At 25.0% G+C, this 24,808-nt stretch overlaps 1 protein-coding gene across 1 annotated transcript in view; it reads left to right on the top strand.

The window, feature by feature from the left end:
* The first annotated feature begins 1,180 nt into the window (after positions 1 to 1,180).
* The window catches only part of LOC111640419, an 80,811-nt gene continuing 57,183 nt past the window's right edge, over positions 1,181 to 24,808 (top strand). The window contains exon 1 of the mRNA XM_023386430.1: positions 1,181 to 1,807. Coding sequence (XP_023242198.1) covers positions 1,675 to 1,807 — 133 coding nt within the window. The 5' untranslated portion in view covers positions 1,181 to 1,674. The remainder of the gene's footprint in view (positions 1,808 to 24,808) is intronic.

Raw genomic sequence — 24,808 nt, 5'->3', positions numbered from 1 at the left:
AAAATAAAATGAAAAATATCCTTTTTGTCCATGAAATAATAATTATTTTTCTAGTAAAATTTCTATCAAATTTCATTCACTTTATAATACTGTACAGCTGAAGGCTACTAAAATTTTCAGATAGCTAATGTTAGCAGGAAAACACATCATGAAATTAAAAATACAGTTAAAATTTTTAATAATGTTTAAACAACATCCTACTAGACTAAACAAATCGTTTCAAAAATGAAGGGAAAAAAATCTTTAAGTTAAAGAAAACAAAATGGTTGCTATTAATTTTATAGAAGAGAGAGAGAGAGAGATGATGATGATGATGTTTTTTCTTATTTTATTTACTTTACTACTCTCATAGTTTATAGATAGATTACTAAATTTGCTTTTATAAGGCTATAAAAACAAAAATTTAGATAATTTAACAGTAAGAGAATTAATCTGTATAATTTAATTATTTTTAATGTAATTAGTGCTTTTTTTAAAATGATTTTTAACTCGTAATGTTGTTAAATGGTTAGGTTTCATGAGTGAGTTTCATGTTATTTACTTAGAAAATCAACAAATACATACATTATTAAAATTTCAAATGCTGTTATTTTGTGTGGAATTGTTATAAAGAATAAAATTGCATCTAACTTATCCAAATGTATTGACACATTGCAGACAGTAAACAACTTTTGTAGCTTTGTTCTGTTTGATTTATGAGAAAAAAATGCATTGTTATACTAGAAAAATAGAGGAGGAAAAAACATTAGAAATCTAAAAAATTCACTCATATAAATTATAAAGTTCTGAATTTATATACAAACGTAAAATTAATTATTTGTCCAGTTATTTATATATTAATCTTTATACATTTTTTTAAAACGATTTATCGATAAAAAAAACAATCGGAATGCACTGTACGTTATATAATTCTTATTTGTTTCTTCAGACATCCATATTGATTCCAATTATTGATTAGTGATATTCCATGTCTATTAACCGTCCATGTGAAAGAACATATGTTGTATATTTTGTTAAATTATTATGGGAAACAGTAATAAAACTGATCGATAAATCTGTACTTTTTTAAAAAATAAATAAATATTTACCCTTTATTAGTTAAAATTTTCAATCAATTCTTTGTTATATGAACTGCAGGAACACGCAAAAATATCGATACATTTTTCAATAAGCGAAAGAATAGGTATAGATTACTACGGAGGGTGATGGAATATGTGTAAGACTGTATAGAAAACTGTACTTCTGGATATGTTTATGGAGAATTTCTCATCTTGCACATGTGATATTCTGAAGAGAAATCTAGGCAAAGAAGCAAGAAAAGCAAGTTTTGTTGAGACACCTTCCCTATCATCATTTCTCTAATCATTTCTCCAATCGTGTGCCAAACACCACCTGCCAAGTCCGGACGTCTCACCTTAGCAGCCCTCTGGTGGAAGGATGAAGAGATGTCGTGGATCGATACATGCTGGGTTGCAAGTAGCAGCCAGTTGGAAGCGACCGAGTTACAGGACGTACCACGTATCGCCGTGTTCCACTTGGTATACCAACTGTCTTCCAGAGCCGCGATACAGGTGTGGCAGTGTGTGTTTTTCGACGACAATGTGACGATATGTGGTGGTGTGGCAATGTTGTGTATCTACGAAATGCCGAAGTGTAATTCGCTTATGTAATAGGATGGCATCGAATATTAATTGGCAATCATCCATGGCTCATGCCCTATACATCAGTCCACTTATATGGAGCATATGGGTTCTATTTGTGTCCGCTCGTGTCCCTGCAGGCCCTGCTACAAATGAACAGCCATGGGGTAAGTAATTGTTAAGTACGTTGCTACACTTTTCTTAGCTCTTTCTGCCCGAGGATATTGGTCCTTTGCCATGATTGATTTTAGATTTGCACAATACGACGACAGGATCTTAACAGGTGGTGTCGTAAAATTCGAGATATTCGTTTATGGTACATTGTTATCAGATGAGCTTATTTTGGGTTATCAACGAAAGGTTAAAGCTTCTTTTTTCAGTTCATTAACCCAATCGTTCTGCTCCTACAAGGAATTACAATAGATTTAACCACGTACTTAAAGAGTTCTTCACTAAATTCCATCCAAAGAAATGAAATAAGAAAGAAAGTAAAAGTACTTGCGAAAATCGAAAATTTTTCTCATTCCTGTAAAGAGAATTTCTTAGAAATGCGTATAATGAACATTTTTTAAAGAGGTTATCTTCGTGTTATTTCATCAAAATCATCAGGTTCCATTTGGTATAAGAAGAATTTTAAGAAAATCGTTCACACTTTGATTAGTGCTATTGACAGTAAGCTTGGATAACTCGCAAGGGAATTAATGTATTTGGAAAATGGCGAGACTGCTGCATCCAGTACAAGTATTTAATTTCCGGCTTCGTAAAGTCTTAGCTTCGTTTCATCCCTGAACAACCTACTAATCACAGTTCAAAGTTCAAACGTTTATTTATGCAACTTAAAACTTTAAATTCTTTATTTTTGGCTTTTATTTTTAAAAAAATATAATAATAAAATTAATATTGTTACGCTTTATAATTTTATACATTTTATCAATTTCAAATGATCAATTTGCATTTTATTTCTTAAGCAAATGTCATCTTTACATATTAAAAAAATGCTTTAAGATTGAATTAATTGAAAATTATCAGTTTAAGGATTACAAAGTAATAATTCTTTTTAAATTAATAATTTAAAAAATTTATTAAATAAATTCAAAAATAATACAGAAAATTCATTGTTTAAATTAGAAAAAATAAAATAAAATAAAATAAAATAAAAGAAGGAAAAAATAAATTTACAAAAGCAAAATTTATTCTGGCACAGATTCATTTTTATTAAACAAAACTTTTTATGAACTTTTTAAAATTTATTTTCTTTTGTATATTTTAAATTTCCAAAATTTATATATTCACATAACAATTTAGAAAAATATAACTTGTTTTCTAAATAAAAACAAATAATAATAATAATAAATAAAAATTAAATTTTATATACTATTTCTGTTGCTTTTCCATGCAAAAAAAATGTGCTTAATTTTTTTTATTAATTTTGTTTATTAGGAACCAATTACTAAAATGGTAATTATTCATGAAACAGTCTTATTTTTTATGAACATAAAATCGAGCCTATTTCATAGTAATCCTAGTTTAATTTCTTATTTTATAAATCTTTGACGTAGGTGTACTTTACTTACTCTTAATAAGAGATTAATGAAACTACAGAAGAAAAGGAACCGTAAAATCCCAAGGGAAGTGACTTAGATAGTAGTCTGTGTTTCATCAAGGAAAGAGGCTTTTATTTTGACTCTTTTTATTACCATCATTCCACAAAGATCAGTAGATCCATAAACGTTGGTTATAGAGTGATTTTAGCGAATGTTTTTATCTAGTAACCAATAAGTGATCCTAACCGTTCATTTCTCCCTTATAATGTCATAAGCATGCAACTTTCGTATATGAATGTTCATTACAAGAACATTACACGAATATCCATTTGTTCTGATAGAATATAAGTTGAAAAATATAAAATATATATAATGACTAATATAAAATATATATATATATTCCCAATAAACCCATACATAAAGGCAAAAATTTAGATAAAAAATAAAGTATATTTGTAAAGAAAACAAGAAAAAGAACATAAATTATACACTTATTTGATTAATAAATTTTAAAATTTATTTACCTTAATAGTTGAAAATTAATGTATAAACTCATTAGATAAAGTTTAAAGTTTTAAATGAGTTTACAAATTACCACATTATTACACATAAAATCTAAAAAGGAACAATAGAATATTCATATTTAATAACTTTTCATAATATGTTTCTTTATGTTTACGATGACTATATGAGAATAAGAGCAGAATATTAATTGCATTATAGCTATATCTCCTTATAATGAAAATATTCCCAGCTGTGCTATACTCGAGAGAAAATCTATATAAACCATTAGATATATATCACATTGCTAGAATAATATAATGTGTACCTATATCACTACAAAATTACTAGACCTACAAAGGGTTTCATATCTATAAATCATAGAGAATATTTTCATGGATACAATCAACGAACAAACATGCAATAGAGATTGATTGAAGACAGTTGATACATAACAATCATGTTAATATATATATACGTGTGTATGACTTAAATATTTATCTGTATAATTATACAAATAATATTTGTTCTAACAGAAATTTGTAATATTTTTTCATATATTTATCGCGATTTATTTTTATTGCACACTTTTTTTTTCAGTAGGATTTTCGAGAATTTTTTCCGATTTTCTCTAAGCAGATTTGATAGTGATTTGTTGTCGTCATGTCTAGTAGAATGGATGCTATATTGTTATTGCTCGCCATCTACATGATATCAATAAGATCAACAATAATATCGATGTTAGATTTAGATTTATTTACATTTGAAAGAAAGGTAGATATATATACGACGTTTAAAAAGTATTTTCTGTACACTGTCAACAAGTAAAAATGCTAAAAATACAAATCAATTTTTATGATTTTAGTACATGTTTAGGCAACGTAAAAATATTTATTAGTAACTAATCGATCATAACAACGATATTATGGATAATGAGCCACTTAAAGAGTATTACTTCAATACAAAATTCATGTTGTACGTTGTATAATGAGAGCTACATACACGAAACGAATGTACTGTACTGTACGTAATGCGCTTTACAAGGGCTCTTTTTTTTAATACCTATCTTCGAAGTAAAGCTTTTTACTACAATTACATTTAATCACGTAAATTGTAAAAACTGTAAGGAAGCGACAGACTTACTACGTACAATGATTAAAAGTAAAAGGAAACCGTCTTTTACTCTTGAAGAAATTTGATTTTCTTACAAAGATTGTATTAAGTTTTGCTCATATAAGAGGATGTTAGAGATTTATAAGAAATCAAAAATGTAGTAAATTTATTTATCGTATCTTAAAAAGAAATGTGGATTGCCAATCTATTAGATAAATTGTCAAAGTAAAGAATAAATAACAATGTTCTGTTGAATCCTGTTGATTTAATATAAAGAAAATATTATATTATTGTACAGTTTTTGATATACTTTTTATAAAATTATATTTCTAAAATTTAAGCAAAGTTCTATACAAAATAATAGATTTTATTGGATAATATTTCTTTTAAAAAAACTTTAAAATTATACTCTCGAANTTATATTTCTAAAATTTAAGCAAAGTTCTATACAAAATAATAGATTTTATTGGATAATATTTCTTTTAAAAAAAATAATAATAATCTTCTACTGTATCAAATAAGGTGCATAACAAGTCATGGTTTATTTAATAATTTTATTTCCTGTAATGTTCTTAAGTTATGCTTAGGAAAAATTTTTTTTTAAATTCTTATTCGCGTATTTATTATTTGTAATTATTTTTTATACGATTAGATTAAAAAGAAAATCTCGTAGAGTTATAAAAGTTTCAAAGTTTTATTATTATTATTGTTTAACTAGTTTTTTTTATGAGAAAAAATAATGGTTAAAGTTCAAAAATTGTACGTTTATTGAAGAACTGATCAAATAGCGTACTTGATAAGAAGAAAGGAAGCTGTATAAAATGATTACGGAACCTGAAAAGTAATCATATTGGATAACTTCTTCACATTCCTCTAAGACAATCTGAGCTATTATTTTCGAAATCTAGTGAAGGATGCTCCTGTTTCCAGATAAACGCATCTTCTCTTGATACGTGGCCACCTGAGATATCGTAATGTTAGCTGGTGCAACGTTGTCAACCTTTACTCGATTTCTCATCTTAGCTGGCCAATTACTCGACATCATTGCACCTCTACATGTTCAATCATATAGGAGAACGTCGTTGAAATGGTCTTGTTTTTCCTCTTATTTACCATCTTCTTCAGTAGAGATGGCGTAAAGCACCTGTGTGCTACCTGTGTGTCCCTAACGGAATTAGTTTGTTCTATGGTTTGTAGAAGACATTAGTCAACTGAAGGTGTGCAGTATTTGTGAGTAGAAGGTATAGAACAGATGGGAAAAATGAAGGCGTTCACTGAAGCAGAAAGGAAGGGATTTTACGACCGCTGCACCGTAGCTGTTTTCTAGACTGTCCTTTTTTATTTTATTTTTTACTTTTTTCCCACTGGGAGTTTCTAAAACCATACTGGAACCTGTTTCTAATGAGACGAAGGATGTATGAAGGGTAAAGTGAAGGATTAGATAGCTGGAAGTATTTTCTTTCAAGAAAAAAAAACAGAGAGTTGTGTAATAGAACAGAAACTAAGCTAGAAACTAAGAAAAAAAATGCTATTTAGAATTATAACAAAAATTCTCATCTTGTCAATTGTCTTAAAATTTTATAGTTACAGAAATAATAAAATTTACAAGATAAAAACAAAACTATTACAACTTTATATAATCTCTTATATTTATATTGAAACGAAAATTTTGTTAGCTCTAGTTTAAAAAAAAATTCCAGAAAGTACAATACCTCTACTACTGAATATATTTATATTGAATTTCCAAATATTTGTTGTACGAATTGAATTTTGTGATTTATTTTGTCTCATTCCTTTCTTGGCACATTCAAACATTAGTACTAGAACCAGGTAATTAATGAGAACGACGAAAAAACCTCAACAAAGACTGATGTAATGAACTGGAAGACCAGTACAACGCAAACCAAGCCCTTGGAGGGATAAGGAGCTTCAATGTGCCGGAAGTAGGAAGTTACGTGCTAATTAAGATGTGGAATGTGTTAAATATCCTAATAGCTATAGAACGATTTGGTGCAGAACTCTAAATCTTTCTAATCCTTCTCTATTCTTAGAGTAACTACAAACAAACTTACAATATACTAAATAATTAGCATTCAGTTTTGTCCTTCTCATTTAAACTTTAAATATAGAAATTTAATCTTACTTTTGTTTGAATGTCTCAATGTATAAATTCGATTTGAAAGTATAGAATTAACGCAGGAAAATTATCAATATTAATTTTTAATAAATATGTAAAGTTCGTTTAATTTTTGTTTGCTTAAATATTTACCAATTCCTGTCGTTATTTTAATATTTATTCATTTAATTTTTAAATAAATAAAACGATTATGGAAAGAGAAATAGAAATTTCTTCATTCCAACACGTGTTAAGAAGTTAAAACGTTTCTATTTCATCACATGTTGAAATGAACAAATATTTTAAATATTTGTTCATTTCAACATGTAATAAAATTGACAACTTTCAACATATAATAAAATAAATAAATAAATAAATAATTCAAATGTATAGTTTACTCGTGTAAAATTAAATTACAAAATTTATTAATATTAATTTTTATTGTTTTAAAATACATTTACATTTATTAAAATTCAATTAAAAATATTTGATATTTCTCCATTAATATTCTCGATTTTTAATAATTCTTTTCGTAATGTTTCTATGTATTTTTATAATCCTTAATTGTATTTTAAGCATATTTAATATTAATTTTAATTTCAATTCTTAAACTAATTGGTAATTTTTAAAGGTTAAAGATCCCTAGTAAAAATGAAAGCGTAGTAAAAAAAAAAACAAAATTAGATTTAGGAATCCCAATGAAAGAATTTCGAATCAAATGAAGGTTGATAAGAACTACTTCACTTCGGAAATAAAGGAAATACAACTAAATAAATGGAAAAACGTGAAATATTTTGTAAATTCTAACAAATAAAACGACAAAAACAAACCGTATTTTTTTTCTTTTAAATAAATCTCGACTTGAGTTTGTAAAAAAAAATTAATTTAATTTATTTAATGTTTTCAATATTGTTTCACTAAATATCATTAATCTAAACTTTATCGTAAGCAGTTTATATAACAATTCATCCATACAAAGTGTTAAGAAAATTAAATTATGAGAATTTAAATTAAAACCTTATTAAAATAATCATCTAGAATGCTAATCTTCAAACTATATATTTGAATTTTGAATGTAGTGAATGTAAAATTAATTTAATTATAATAACGAAATGATTTAATTGGCTTTCCCACAACCTTATAAAAATAAAAATTTTAGTAAATGTAGCAAATATATATATATATATGTTTTCACGTCAACTTTTAAAGAGATAAAGAGTTAAATATGTTAAATTATAGCCATATATTTATATTATTATTATTAATTTTGTTATAATAAATTACTTCGTCTTAATTTACGTTGATATAAATAAATTATTATTTTTTAAAATATTTCTTAGAATTATTTCTATTTTCTTAAACGTTACATTTATAATTTCTTCTCTTTAAATATATTAAAATAATAAAAAGTAAACATGATAATTCATTTCGTTCTTTTTAAATAGTGTTTTAATTTAAAAAGTGATAACTGTAAATTAAATTCTTAACTCTATTTAAACAATTATTATTATTATTTTTTTCTAAATTTATATTTTAAAAATAAATTTAGGAAAATTTATAATTCTTTTTATTTTTTACAGAATAATGTTTAAAATAAAAAAGTATCATTATCAACTAGACTTAAAAATTCTTTACTATTTATAATATTAAAAAAATGCAATTATTTTAATGATGATTATGATAAAGTCGAAGCAATTATTATTATTATTTTTTTTTAATTGAAATTTTAGATTTTAAAGAAGGAAATTTTTAAAATTTTTCTTTCTGAATTAATTATTTAAGATAAAGGAAATTTTAAATTATATTTATACTTTATATATATAAGCTTATAAGTTCGTTAAGAATAATAATAGTTCTAGTTGTAGTTATTAATATAAATTCTTAGTTTAATTTATCAAGACAAAAGATAAAGTAATATTTATTAAATTATCGATTGTGACGAAAATTAAACGAGGATAACTGATTAATTATCTTTCGTTTTTAATTCCAAAAGATTAATCTACTCCATTCTGATACAGATATATTATAACTTATAATAAATATTATCATTCTTAGTATAAGTATACAGGATATAATATATCATTGATAATTAATAGGATGAATATTAAGTAAAATAAATTAAAAATAAGTAAAATATATCTAGAGTAATTGAGATAAAATTAAAGAATAGATATGTTTATAGCTAAAAGAATTAGAAAATTGTATCAAATAGAAGTAAAAAATAGTGATAATGTCATAAAAAGACTGAAAATTTTATTATGGAAAAAAGCAGTTCAAGTGATACGTAATTAGATAAAGTAATATAATTAAAGTAAGAGGAATAACGAGAAAATAAGATATATATTGAGTTTAATTAAATACCCATTAATTAAATTAATTTTATTTAAAAAAATAATAAACAAACTTTTTAAAGCATATTTATTATTTAAAATAAATAATAATAATTGGAAAATAATCTATAGAATGAAAGAAAAGCATCTAATTAAATCATATTTTTATTACAAAATCTCGAAAGAGAATAGTTTATTTATTAAAATATATTATATTTATTTATATTGTTTAACCAAAAGATAAATCAACGAGATAATAAGAAAAATATAATGATTTTATCCTCATAAAAATCACGTCATGGCGATGTTTTTAATAATGATCAGATATAAATCTCACTACATAAAAGCTATCACTCTTCCTTATAAAAACGGATCAATATTTGTAGACAGTCTTTGATCCCTCTTATCCAAAAAACAAGAGTTAGAAATGGGTAAAATGTTAGAAAATACGCTATAAAAAACCACCCCAAAGAAGAGGAAGAGGATCATATACATAAAATGAAGAATCCCCTTTCTCTTCTTTATAACATCTTTAAGAAAGGAATGCATGTAACAAGCTTAACTTATGTTATATATATAAAGGCGTTAAAAAAAAAAAGAGGTCAGGATTGCAACACGAGCAAACTATGCTTGTTTTCATTCCTCGCTCATTTAGATAACGGCTATTGTTAAGCGAAACGCAAACGTATAGCAAAGTACCATACGCACCATTACGCAGAGATGCATGAGACATTTATCTCTTCTAAAAATAGCTTTTGCACACCGATAGTTTAATTACTCGAAACGTTTGTTTGTCGCTCTATTGTATCTTACATAATCGTTATTCTTATGGTTAAGTTTTCTCAAAGTCTTATTTTCTATGTAATAAAGTATAAATATTTAAATATTTAATTAGAGAAATCAACAGTTTAGATATTCTCAACCTTTGTCATTTTCTGTTCTAAAGTATTCGTTCGTACTTATCTATACTAATTTAGTGATTCTTAATGGTTGAATTTTTATGTGAATATGGTTATAAAAATATCTTTACTATTATAAATAAAGAAAAATAAAAATTTTACAGTCAGATGAGTTAAAATGTATTTAAACGTAGAACAGATGTTTTAGGCAGTTAGAAAATTTTCTAAAAATGAATTTTATATTGGATTGAAAGAGGAAAGAAAAAAAATATATTTTTCTAATCATTTATATAATGGTTAAATTATAAAATTTTAACTGGATTTTTTTACTTTAAAATTGACTTCTCAATTAATATTAGATTCAATTTTTTTTCCATTTTTTACTTCACTTATAATTAGAATTCCCTTGTATCTTGATGCTCTTAGCTTATCTTCTGATCAACATGATAATTTTAATCGCGTATTTTCATATTTTAAATGGAAAATAATAAAATTATATAAGAAAAATTAATAATTATGAGTTAATAAAGAATTTTATACGTAAATAATCCTCGTTTTAATAACTAATTTAAGCTTTATCATATTCTGATAATGATTCGTAATTATAATGAAATCTTTTTGATTAAATAAATCATTAAGTATAAAATCACAACAGAAGTTATATTTGTTAACGAAAATGATGGAAATATAATTAATTTTCTCCCTTTACTGACATACTAATCCGATGTCAATAGTGTGAAAAAAACAATGATTCAGAATCAATAACGCAGTTGTCGTGATACCATACTACATATATGATGAAGGAAAGCCATCTGCTATCATCTGATAATTTAGTAATTTTCATAAATATTTTTGATAGATACGCCTATTTATTTTACTGAAATGTTTAATTTATAGTTTTATATTACTATTAATTAATATTATAACTAAAATTTTTCATCCAATTTTCTTTGAAGATTACTGATTTGTTGAAAGCAACGACCAAAAAATCAATAATGTTTTAGTAGATAAATATAGAATTTAACGCAATTTATTGTCTTAACTCTTACATTTTTCTATATCTAAATTAGTTCTTATTTAATATATTAGTTTTAGAATTAATATTATTCTGCAATCTAAGCAACACATAGAATTATATTATTCCCCTCTTATAGCTTAGATGTTTTCATTTTATATTATTGTTAGATAAAAATAAATTCAATAGAAGTTTAATAAAATTAATATATTTATTAAATTTTTTAAAAAGGAATTACTCTTAGAAAAAAAGCATTAAAATTAATATATTTTATTGTTGCTCAGTTGAATTGTATTCCAAAAAACTACTTTTCTTCCAATGTTACTATCCCATATTGATTTTTCTAAATGTTTGTTTTAAAAATACATTTTATCTCTATCAAAATATATAAAATTTTATCAGTAAAATCTATTAGTTTTTCTATTTTTTCTCCTGGATTTCCAATCTCCTATAGTAAGGGGAAAGGGGAAAAACGTGTTTTCCTTACTGTAACACTCAGCCTGTCGAGGAGAAGCTTTTCGGTGGCTTAAACACCAATCCTTCGATAGGAGAAGAGGCAGATCAGTTGTATTAGAGTATCCAATCCTATGTAGCAATAGAAGCAAGCATTTCACACATCGTCATCAACTGTTCCGAGATAAGCGAACCTCCCAATATGTCACGGTATCCTGGATTAAACTGACAACTAATTTGACGGTTTAACGCTACCGAAAAGAGTGATTTCTACACCAACTAATGAAATCCCAACCGATGTAACTAAACTAATGCCCCTATCTGACATTCAGTTCAGGTAATTACCAAGAGGAAATTGGTAAAGGCAAGACGATCCTCCTATCAGCAAACACCAGTTGGTGTGAAAGTGAAAGTCGGATTATATATATAAATATATATATATATATATATTTTTTTTAGTGAAGGAAACTTGTATTTTTAAACTCCTAGTTATATTCTGAACCGTTGTCAATCTCTATAAGCATCATCTTCATCCTATAATATCGATCAAAAGTAAGAGTTGTAGTCGGGTAGAACCACTGTAGTCGATATTGCCTTCTCGCAACCGTGAATCGTGCCTGTCTGTCTAGATGATAAGCTGCTACAATAGTCACGCGTGAGGCTATCGTTCTCCCAGTCCAATGTAACACAATACCTTAGTGCCGGATATCCTCTTACTGTCACTTTCCATAGAATCAGGGTCAACCTACCGTAAACATTCACTCAGATGTGATGCCTAACGTCTAATATTCGCGATAGCCTTTTCATTTTCTCCTTCTTACCTTCATTTATTAATGCAGAAAATTTTCTACACATCAGTTTAAACATTATATCTAGATAAATATTAAAGTTAAGAACGGAAATGTAAATTCATTTTAACGAGTTTATTATTCACAAACTCGGTATTAATTAAATGAATTTATAATAATGAAAACTGCATGGCTTCCAATACCTCTCACTTCTGTACATTTGGAGAGTTAACTTTGTTATATCCTTATTTAATATATATTCTTCCAACAAATCCATTACTAATTTATGTAATTCCTTATATGATATACATGTAATAACTCTTTACAAAGCGAGGGATTAAACAGTTATATAACAGAGAAAATTGATAAATTTATAGCTTATATCATCGAGAATTGTATTAAAAATAAGATAAAGCTCATTACAAGACCTTAAATAAACTAAATTTTCAATTCAGAGGTTTTAATTACAATTAAGTAAAAGCCTATTCAACTTCACAAGTTGGCATGGTGATGTATAATTATACAAATTCGAATTCTTCGAGGAAATGGTTATCAATGGCTAAAATCAGTAATTTGCCTCTTAGTAACGAAATAATAATGATCTTTAAATTGTTAAGTAACGTAATTCTTGTAGAAAATAGAACTAAATTGGTTGTCTCATTAAATCTTCTCGAATCCGTAAATTCACTTTAAATGTCTTAAAGTAAAACCTCTTGATAACAATTAATAGTCTTAGTCTTTTATTATAAAAGAGTGAAATACAAGTAGCTACTTAATCAAAATCTTCTTCTGTACACGAATAATCTTTTAGTTTTCATAAATTTTTTATAAAGATGATAATGTAAGAAGAGGAATGGATAAATGAATCGTTTAGTTGGAAACACTGTCTTGATTGACGACATGTTTTCCAGGATTATCATTTAAGATCCTGCTTTCTCAAATTACTGATAGTTGAATAATTCATTAGGAACAGACACATATTCCAACAAGAAAATAACTAAAATACATCTTGTATAGTTAGTTTTAAAAGAGAAAAAAAATACATCCGAGTCGATTTTTTTTACAGTTTATCTAGTGATAATCTACTGAAGAAAAATAAACAGTGTTGATAATTATAAATGATATGATGAACAATGAAGTGTCTTGCCAATNTTAATTAACTAGAAGAATTTAATTACAAATAAACCTTAATAAGTAGAATTAATTTGTTTACACGACAAATAACTTCCCTCTTTTAATAGTTTATCCTCATCCCTAAAAATTTATAAAAATATCAGTACTACTTATAAAAAACTAGCTTATATTAATGGAATTAGTACTTAATTATTATTATTATTTATCAAGTAAATAGGAATAAACGTTGAATAAAATTGCTTAACTAACTAAATTATTATCTATTAATTATGACAATTAACTTATCCACAAACGGAGATAGAAAATAATAGCTTATCATTTTCTTCTTAAATATTATTTGTGATAATAATTTTTATTTAAAATTCGTATACCTATTTGAATATAGTGAAGTCGTTCTCAATGGAATGCCTTTCTATTTTTGTAGTAATTGAATAAAATAAAAATAAGAAGAGGCACCATTCGGTGGTGAAAGTCATTTGATAGAAAGTGGTTCCTGGCAAAAATTGGTCCTTTGCATGGTGTATTCGGCAGTTACCGACCTGGCCCTAATGGCTATTGATCGATGTATGTCCAACTCCCTTTCTGTATAATGTATGACCTCCGTGCTTTCTTATGGCACACTTCTGTAGCTTTCTTACAGCTGACTTCGATGGATTGATGGAAATCTTACAAACTAACCTTAACTGTTGACTATAGATACTATTGATTACTGGATAACTTAATGTTTAAGTAAATAAATTGTACTTTAGGATTGATTAAGTTGGTAAGTTATACGAGAGAGAAAAATCCTTTGAATTCATCCAGCTTTTTCCTTTACAGAAGTTTTCTATAGGAAGAAAAAGTCAAGCTGGTTATTTATATGCCTTTTAAGATGTGTGTGTGTGTGTGTGAGAGAGAGAGAGAGAGAGGAAGGAATCAGTCAAAATAAAAATTTGTCCAATTCGGGTTTGAGGTGTTTGTGTCTATTGACAAGTGAAGTTTTGGCAAAATGCCACAGACACCACTTGTCTCTTCTAGTGCATGAAATGTCCTTTTTTTCTTCTTTTTATAAAAAAACTTACAAACCCTATAAAATATTATCAATATCGAACAGTTATAACTTCACTAAGTGAATCAATTATTTAAAAAAAAAAAATTAGTTACTTAATTAAATTTTAATCATAAATATTTTTCATTTAATTACAAATGAAGGTAAACATTAATATTGGAATTATTGATTATGTTGTAAAGTAATAAAAGGTTAAGAATATATTTATATGAAATTCATTTGCATCTTTCAAAAAAGTCAAATATTGAACAAATTTTGATGTGAAACATAAGGTATTGATTATATTTTTTCAAAAAATTCTAACTTTTATCGTTAAATTTAGCTTCTTTTGGAAGTTTACGAGATAAAATTGCTTGAATTTTTTAATCATACGTTTACAATTATAAATAAATTAATTTATGCACTTATTATTTTCTTAAACTTTATTTAATTCACGACTAATCAAACAAAACTAATTTTAAAAAATAATTAAAAGCATAAATAATTAAAATATGTTTATATTTTTAAGTATAAAAATATATATAAATTTTACTACTTTCTAATATAATTTACCAACCTGTAGATCGCGATTCCCAAAAATTCATCCTGGATAATTGTTAAAATATAAAGTTGAGGAATAATGTTTAATTTTTCTAAATTATTTACGTAGACATTAATTTATATATTCTGTATTATAAATATCGAAATAGTGAATAGAATATAAGCAATGCTTAGATATCTGCATACATGTATATATATTCGCAATATCGAAAGACTTATAAACATTTCTCCTATTGATAAAATAAAATATATAACTTTAAAACTTACCGAATAAAATGCACTATTCATAGGGACGATTTGAGAAAGATATAAAAATGTAACTTAATAGTAAAAATGCTTGGACCGCTTTTGTATGAGGGTATTAGAAAACCTATTTTGTCATTCAGCTTTGGTTATATAAGGCATGTAGAGTTTCTTGATTTTTGTTTGCAACGGGCCATAAAAATCTATACAAAGATTTTCTAAAGAAAAGAATAAGAAGAAATCAGAAAAGTGTAGAAAACTATATTTTTCCTTTCTCTCTCTTTCTCTTTCTCTTCCTCTTCTTCTTCTCTCACTTTCTCTTACTTTTATATTTTTTATTTTTATTTCTCTTTCGATTCCCGAATTTGATAATGGCTTCTACACTTATTTTTTATTGAAGGATTGTTAAGAATAGTGTAAGTTTTAAGTTTACTTCTTTTAAATTCATTGTTATTTTCAACAAGTTTTACAATTTAGGTTGCACGCTCGAATACTTTATATTTTACTATACAGTTTTGATAATGATTCATTCAACAAAGTTATAAACAGCTCTTTTTTTTTTCTAGAGGCTGAAAAGAGCAGAAAATAAATCTTTACAATATTTTATGTGATTAAAAAAAATACAGTATAGAAGCTTGTTAAGAATGTTGAATAATGGCAAATAAAAGCAAAAATTGTAATTAATTTATGTAAATTAAAGTTAAGCACAAACTTACTCTATAAAGTAGATTTAAAGAGAGAAAAAATATATGTATAAAAATCTGTTAAAATACGACGAACTAAACATGTATTTAAGGTTATAAAAATTTAATATGTTTNTGTACATTTTAAACTTTTCATTGATTTTTCTATCTTTTTGCGAGTAAAATATTTTATTGCTATGTTTAAGCTGCAGGCTTTCAGAATGTTTAAATATTCTAAAAATATTTTTTAGTAATATTTCTTAGATTCAATAAAATAAAAGACAATTTTAAGCGTTAAACTTTTTCCCATATAAAATATTAAAATATATAGATTTTTAAAACAGGAATTTATTTAATTCGATACAACTATTCTCTTAAAATAAAATAATTATATACATATACATATATGTGTATGTTATGTATATATATATATATATTAAGTATATAAATTGCAAATTTTATTGGATTTTTAATGAAGTTATATTTCGTATTTTTGAAGAAAATTTTTTGTTACAAATGCTTTATATAGTTTATTTATAAACAATTCTTTCTAACATCGTTTTTCTAGTAAATAATATTATCTAATATTTATTTGAAGAGACTTGGTAAGAGTAGAAACAAGAAACAAAAATCTAATCTCAACTACTAAAGTACTCGAGACAAAACTTGTATGAAATCTCTCTCCATCAAGAAGAAAACAATTGGGATAATACTAACATGCTAGGATTTCAACAGTATTTGTTATAACTGAGTTATATATATATATATATATACAGTGAAGGTAGCTGAGAAACTGTAAAAGTATATAAAAGTAGTTGTACTAGAACGATGATGACAACTATTGACAACCCTATGAAAGTTTTTCGGACATTCTCAAACAGTGAAGGAAACACAAGAAGAAGAATTCCCTGTCAGGAATTCCTGAAATACATCGACTGCTGTATACACGTCAAGGACACTACTTCGTCCTTCCACGATAACGCTTTAGTTTCATCAGAGCTTGAGGCAAACTGTCCTTCAAGCAGTCGGCGGTTGAGAAATTGGTTGCTGCCCGAGAAAAATACTTTAAAATTGCCTAGAAGAATCTTTCTATAAAAGACATCTTCCTAACTTTGTTAAAAATAAGCTGAGTCGAAGAGTAGCGAAATCAATTGGTTTTTTACCTTTACCTTCACTTGGTTTATTCCATTTTCACTCAGAAAGACCATACTTTATGCTATCTTCTTTACCTTTATCTACAAAGTTTTTTTTTCGTTTTCCTTTATTTCTCTTCAGGTAGAATATGGACAAGTTGAACTTCTGACCTCTTCAGCCACACCAGATCGTAATTCAAACTTTTTCTTTTCGATATATTTTCTTTTTTTTTTTTTTTTGTTATTTCTCTTTTCTCCCTTTCTCTTCAACTTCTCCTGAAAGACTGATGAAATGGAAAGAACTAAGTATTGAATTATATCACCACCGTAACAGCAGAATTGCACGGTCGAATTGTCGGCAGTAATTCCTTATCTTGCATGACCAAATGATACGATTGTATAGATTTAGAATGCGGCACAATTACATCCAATGTAAGGATAGACAGACGCACAAGCTACTTGGACAGTTTCCAGATACTATAAAATCTTCTGTAGTAATTCCTGAATGATTCAATACCACGCTATTTATGCTATTGTAAATTTCAATAATAATTTGAACATATTCAAAAATTTACGTCGGACTATTATTCTAGAAAAGTGATAAAGACATAAACATCAATTTAGAAAGGAGGACGATCATTAGTCGGGATTAAGTCTTCAACATAAGATGTCAGTTCCTGTATATTATATATGTATTCATAGTGAAGATAATAAATTATCTCCAACAGCAACAATCTTTACGGGTGAAGAGATCAAACCTTATCTTAACAATGGAACGTTATTATCTTAAAATTCATAGCTTTACGTTAAATATTCCTTTTAATAACAAACGTCATTTTCTAACCATATAATTGTTATATCAACTTCGTTTCCGTTAATTTTAATTTCAACATAACCTTATATATATACACGTAAACGAGTTACACGCTACGATTGATTTTGGACACGTATTCACTTCCTATCGTATCGTTTGCAAGATTAAAATCATAATTGCGTATTTGACAGTCAAAAGATAACATTGGTTGGTCGATGATTGCAATCATCGTCTATTGTATGTTTAGATACGTGTTCGTTACAAAGGGGTTAGAAATAGTTTCGCACCAACAGGAAATCATTGACGGTACACTTACTCACCTTATTCATCAGTTGATGAGTATATTGACCAGTGGGAATAGATCGAAAATAAAAAATAAAATAAAATTACAGATATTCTCGTTTGATCTGAAGTTTTATAAAAGAACACTCTATCCTTTCTTGGGTCATCGACTGTTATCCCTTTTGTCTATTCTTTTACTTAATGTAAAATACCAGAAAACGGATTTTTCTTTTGCTGTTTACTCGACTTTGTACGGTTTTTTCTATTTCATTTATTTAAACGATAATATCAATAAAGGTAATGCATTATTTATGAATTTTTCAAAATTTTACTTTAATCTATAGTGTACATTTTAAACTTTTCATTGATTTTTCTATCTTTTTGCGAGTAAAATATTTTATTGCTATGTTTAAGCTGCAGGCTTTCAGAATGTTTAAATATTCTAAAAATATTTTTTAGTAATATTTCTTAGATTCAATAAAATAAAAGACAATTTTAAGCGTTAAACTTTTTCCCATATAAAATATTAAAATATATAGATTTTTAAAACAGGAATTTATTTAATTCGATACAACTATTCTCTTAAAATAAAATAATTATATACATATACATATATGTGTATGTTATGTATATATATATATATATTAAGTATATAAATTGCAAATTTTATTGGATTTTTAATGAAGTTATATTTCGTATTTTTGAAGAAAATTTTTTGTTACAAATGCTTTATATAGTTTATTTATAAACAATTCTTTCTAACATCGTTTTTCTAGTAAATAATATTATCTAATATTTATTTGAAGAGACTTGGTAAGAGTAGAAACAAGAAACAAAAATCTAATCTCAACTACTAAAGTACTCGAGACAAAACTTGTATGAAATCTCTCTCCATCAAGAAGAAAACAATTGGGATAATACTAACATGCTAGGATTTCAACAGTATTTGTTATAACTGAGATACATATATATATATATATATACAGTGAAGGTAGCTGAGAAACTGTAAAAGTATATAAAAGTAGTTGTACTAGAACGATGATGACAACTATTGACAACCCTATGAAAGTTTTTCGGACATTCTCAAACAGTGAAGGAAACACAAGAAGAAGAATTCCCTGTCAGGAATTCCTGAAATACATCGACTGCTGTATACACGTCAAGGACACTACTTCGTCCTTCCACGATAACGCTTTAGTTTCATCAGAGCTTGAGGCAAACTGTCCTTCAAGCAGTCGGCGGTTGAGAAATTGGTTGCTGCCCGAGAAAAATACTTTAAAATTGCCTAGAAGAATCTTTCTATAAAAGACATCTTCCTAACTTTGTTAAAAATAAGCTGAGTCGAAGAGTAGCGAAATCAATTGGTTTTTTACCTTTACCTTCACTTGGTTTATTCCATTTTCACTCAGAAAGACCATACTTTATGCTATCTTCTTTACCTTTATCTACAAAGTTTTTTTTTCGTTTTCCTTTATTTCTCTTCAGGTAGAATATGGACAAGTTGAACTTCTGACCTCTTCAGCCACACCAGATCGTAATTCAAACTTTTTCTTTTCGATATATTTTCTTTTTTTTTTTTTGTTATTTCTCTTTTCTCCCTTTCTCTTCAACTTCTCCTGAAAGACTGATGAGATGGAAAGAACTAAGTATTGAATTATATCACCACCGTAACAGCAGAATTGCACGGTCGAATTGTCGGCAGTAATTCCTTATCTTGCATGACCAAATGATACGATTGTATAGATTTAGAATGCGGCACAATTACATCCAATGTAAGGATAGACAGACGCACAAGCTACTTGGACAGTTTCCAGATACTATAAAATCTTCTGTAGTAATTCCTGAATGATTCAATACCACGCTATTTATGCTATTGTGTTCTTACAAAATACAGAATTTGGTGAATTTAATAAGTATGAACAATTGGGATTGTTTAGTGAATTTTCAATTCAACTAAAGTAAAATAACATTATATATATATATATCTATATATACCCCTTTTTTTCTTTTCACAAACTTTCATATTATCCTATTCATGGAGATAAAAATATCTTCCAGTAGATATACAAAATTTAAATTTCATATTTATATATTGTATACTATTTATAAAAACGTGGAAGAATAAGATACTTTCGAATTTATCTTAATTTATAATAGCACATTGAAAAGCATGAAGGTAATGTAAATAAATAATTCATTATTTAACCCTAGCTTTACTGATATAGATTTTTTTGGAGCATGGAGATGACTTCAATAGATTTATAATGTTTTATCATGTAAAATAAATTATTTACTATGCTTCAAATAAATAAATATATTTGGATTCGTATATTGCCTAAGTTACTTTTGAAATAAAATTATATATTAATGAATTGCATCTCTTGTCATCCTTTGAAAGTTTTGCAGACTTTATTTTAAAAAAATAATGTATATTTATAAACAAACTCTATTCTCCATTTTCTGTTTTCAGACTTTTTCTTAATCTAATTTTCCAATTTGTCTTTTTAATTTACTGATGCTCATCTACATCTGGAAACTTTTCACTTCTTAAACTAGAATTCGTTTATTACTTCAACCCCAACTCATGTTTCTAAATTCGTACGTAATGCATACTCCTTATTTTAAATAATATATTATCGGAAATAACTTTAAAATAAAATAGAAAATATATAAAAATCAGAAAAATAAATTGAAATTATTATTATTATTATTATTAATTAATAATCCTCGTCTCTCCATAATAATTCATTCTTTAATTGTTATGTTAATTATTCTCGCATAATTTTTAATATTTTATACTTAATCAAAACCTAAATTTATTTATATAATATTTTAATTCTCAAAAATCTATTAATAAGCAAATTATTTTGTATTTTTGTACATTTTATTTAATTGTGTTTAAGTAAAAGTATAAATGTTATACAGTTGTTCATGTATAATATTTTAATGTAAAAATTTCGTGAAATTTAGAATATAAATTTTTAAAGTTTATATGAAGAAAATAATTTATATTTTATTTTATAAAATGAATTTCATTTTATAACGAAAATTCATACAGTATTTTTTAAATTATTATTTAAAAATTTCGATTATTTAATTTTAAATTTTAAGAAAATTTCAAAGTCCATGTAAACCCGATTATTCGTATTACAAAATACACTAGAATAAAGAAAATTTAAAGATAATATTAGGGTTAAATTCGTTGAACTTATACTATTAATATAAGTCATAACCTTTCTTCATAGGACATTGCCTTTACCCCTTTAAAACTATCTTCACTGCCAAGTTTATCTGCTTTACAGAGAAGCTACAGGAATCTATTTTGATAATCTCAAAACACGGGATTATAAAAAAAAAATTTAATCTGTTATTTCTTTTTATTTTGATGAAAAATTATAATTGAAGTTATTTTTATTTATATAAGAATTTAATTTAATTACGCAAAAAATTATTATTATTTAATTATATAAAAAAAAAAATTGGTTTTATTATTTACAATAGAAACATCAAAATTTTAATTTATTTAATTAATTTTTAAATTTTTTATATAAAAATTTACAAAAATTAACACGTAATATATTTATAATACAATTAATTGTATATATATAATAGAATAATTTTATAATTTAAGTTTTTAATTCAAAATTCGTGATTTTTATATTACATTTTCATAATAATCTTATATTATTGATGCTATAAAAACATTAAATCATGTGAAACATCCAAAAAATTGTTGCATCGACTTTATAGAAAAAATATTTTAAAATATTAACTTGTAAACTCTTGTAAAGATTAATATTTTAATATATTTTGGTATAAAGTAGAAAAATTTTCTTGATTTTTTTAAAGAGATTTAAAAAAGTAACACGAGTTGATTATAAATTATATATTATTAATTTTTAAATTAATAATTCATATTTACGAGTCATAAAAGATAATTTATAATTCATATCCTAATGAGAATTTTTCATTGTTGTAGAAATTCTTAGACAGTATTTTTTGATGATAGATTAATTTTTAAAATGTGGAGACAGACATATAAAAATGACATAAAAATATTTTTATTGATAGAAAATACAAATTTTAGTTTATGATATATAAAAAAAAAATTGTCATGTTTTCCTCTACGAAACAATTCTTTCCTTTCTTTCAAAATAATTATTAAACTAATTAGAAAATTTTTATTGTAATATTAATTCTACAGATTAGAATTTGGAATAATGAATAAACCTCTTAAACAAAAATATAGATTTTGTTAGTTTATGTAATTAATTTTCTGTGAAATTCATTTCTTAAAATATCTGATAGTTATCGGAAAATTATGATCATGTAATTAGCTCTTGATGAAAAATAATATATCATTTTAATAGGTTTGAGTATAAAATTTTATTTTTATTTTTTTCAAAATTTTATACAAAAATTATTTTTACTTTAATAATTCTTAATGAATCGTCATATATATTGTGCTTTTAATTATTATATTAATAATGTAAATAATTATAAATTATTGTAAATTATGAACGCTTTTAATTTACTACATAGATTAAATTGTAAATGTGTAAAAGGAATTATTAAATTCGTTTAGAATTAGGCAAAGAATATTTATATACAATTTTTTTAGGCAATTCAGTGATATTAGACGTGAAATAATCTTAACTATTATGAACTAAAGCTTTCAATTCTTTAATTAGGAAAGCTTTAACACGTTTCGTCCCTTCAACAAGATCATTTTATAGAATTCAATAGAATTATAAACTAGCTATAAAGCATGGCTTTTCTCAAAATTGTATAGCAGACTTAATTAATTCCATATCCAATAATTTTGTTAACTCATCAACTGACTCTAGTAATTTGAAGAGTGTAAAATAGTTGTTACAGATCATGGCACTGGTAAATTTTTAACATTCTTTTTGAAACGATATAATAAGAAAGTAATTACTGAATGTAATTTAAAGATAACAAAATGATAAAGATTTAAAATTTATAAAGAAAGAATTTATACACTATTTTGATTAAATGACAATCATTCTTGTAAATTTTATATGGTTAAGTCACACGTTACAAATTAGAATGAATGAACACTTTTCAAATATTACTAATAGCGATGACGAGCTAAATTTGCTTTATGGACAAATAAAATATAGGATTTTATAGATGAAAGTATAAGAATTTATTAGCTTACATGAAAATATTTCTACAGAAATAAACGAGAAACTGCTTGTATATATGTTAAATTATAACTAGAATATCTTCAACAGACATGCGAATTATATATAGAAATTTATAAAATAAAGCTTTAAATTTTCGTAATAAATTTGGAAAATTAAATTTATAATTTCTCATATATATTTTAAATGTATTAATTTTCTTCATATTCAGTAGAATCTTCTTTTCCTCTGCAGGAGTATTGATACAAATAAATCATAATGATGCTGATAATTACTTAATTTATATTCATTTTATGTTTATTGTGAGTTAAATATCATGTTAAACATTTTAATAATAATAAGTTTTTTCTACTTGGTTTTATATTGTTATGTTATAAATTAATACCGAACGATGAAAGAATCGAAAACGTTTCTTATTAAAATTTTATTAGATTTTATGAAATATAAAGCAAAATAATTTTCTTTATAATTACCATAGATTATAGATTTTAATGTTATTAAGATATAATGCATAAATTATAATTAGAAAAATGGCCAGAAACACGATTTTCTTGATAAAGTTTAATTGACAAAGCAGAAATATATTAATAATTCTGTTTATTTTTATAATTTATAAATGAGTTTATTAAATTTTCAAAGAAAAAAAATCAAATTTATTAGAAAACTCATTAATATTTCATTTCGTTTAATTCAAAAAGTTTTATAAATTTAATAAATTAAATATTATCAATAAATTTCAAATAAATAATTTTTAATTGCATGAATTCAATGGAAATATTATTAAAGAATAATTTTAAAATGAAATAATTCTTTTTAAACTATATTACGCTTTTGTATTTTATTTAAAATAAACGTTACTTAAACGAATATTTTAAAAAGAATTTCAATATTTATAAGTTATAATTTATTAGGTAATTAGAAGTTTGTACTTCACATTTGAACTTTTATTACATTTATATCATTTATAAAATTAAAATTTAATATTAAATTAGATTTTCTACAGGAAAAATTTGAAAATAATTAATTTCTCCATATAATTTTACTCATAAAAAATATCTAGAAGGGTCTTAATAAGTAAAAAATAATGGTTTTAAACACAATTAAATGTAACGTATCAATTAATTCCAATCAATTACATAATTGCATTTCATTATTTAATTAATATAGATCTTAATTATAATTAATTTCTCTATAAAATTTTAAATGTCAAAAATTTCTGCAAGAATTTTAATAAGCAAAAAAGAAAGATTTGAACACAATTAAATATGGTTTTTCTGTTAATTGTCATTAAATTACTTAATTGCTTTTCATTATTTAATTACAATGTTTAAGCATTTTTTCCTTTTGTAATTAATTTAAATATT

Source organism: Centruroides sculpturatus, unplaced genomic scaffold (assembly GCF_000671375.1).
Source record: "Centruroides sculpturatus isolate CEXI.00-Female unplaced genomic scaffold, Cexi_2.0 scaffold1421, whole genome shotgun sequence".
Taxonomy (NCBI): domain Eukaryota; kingdom Metazoa; phylum Arthropoda; class Arachnida; order Scorpiones; family Buthidae; genus Centruroides; species Centruroides sculpturatus.
This window is presented reverse-complemented; position numbering and strand designations above follow the sequence as displayed.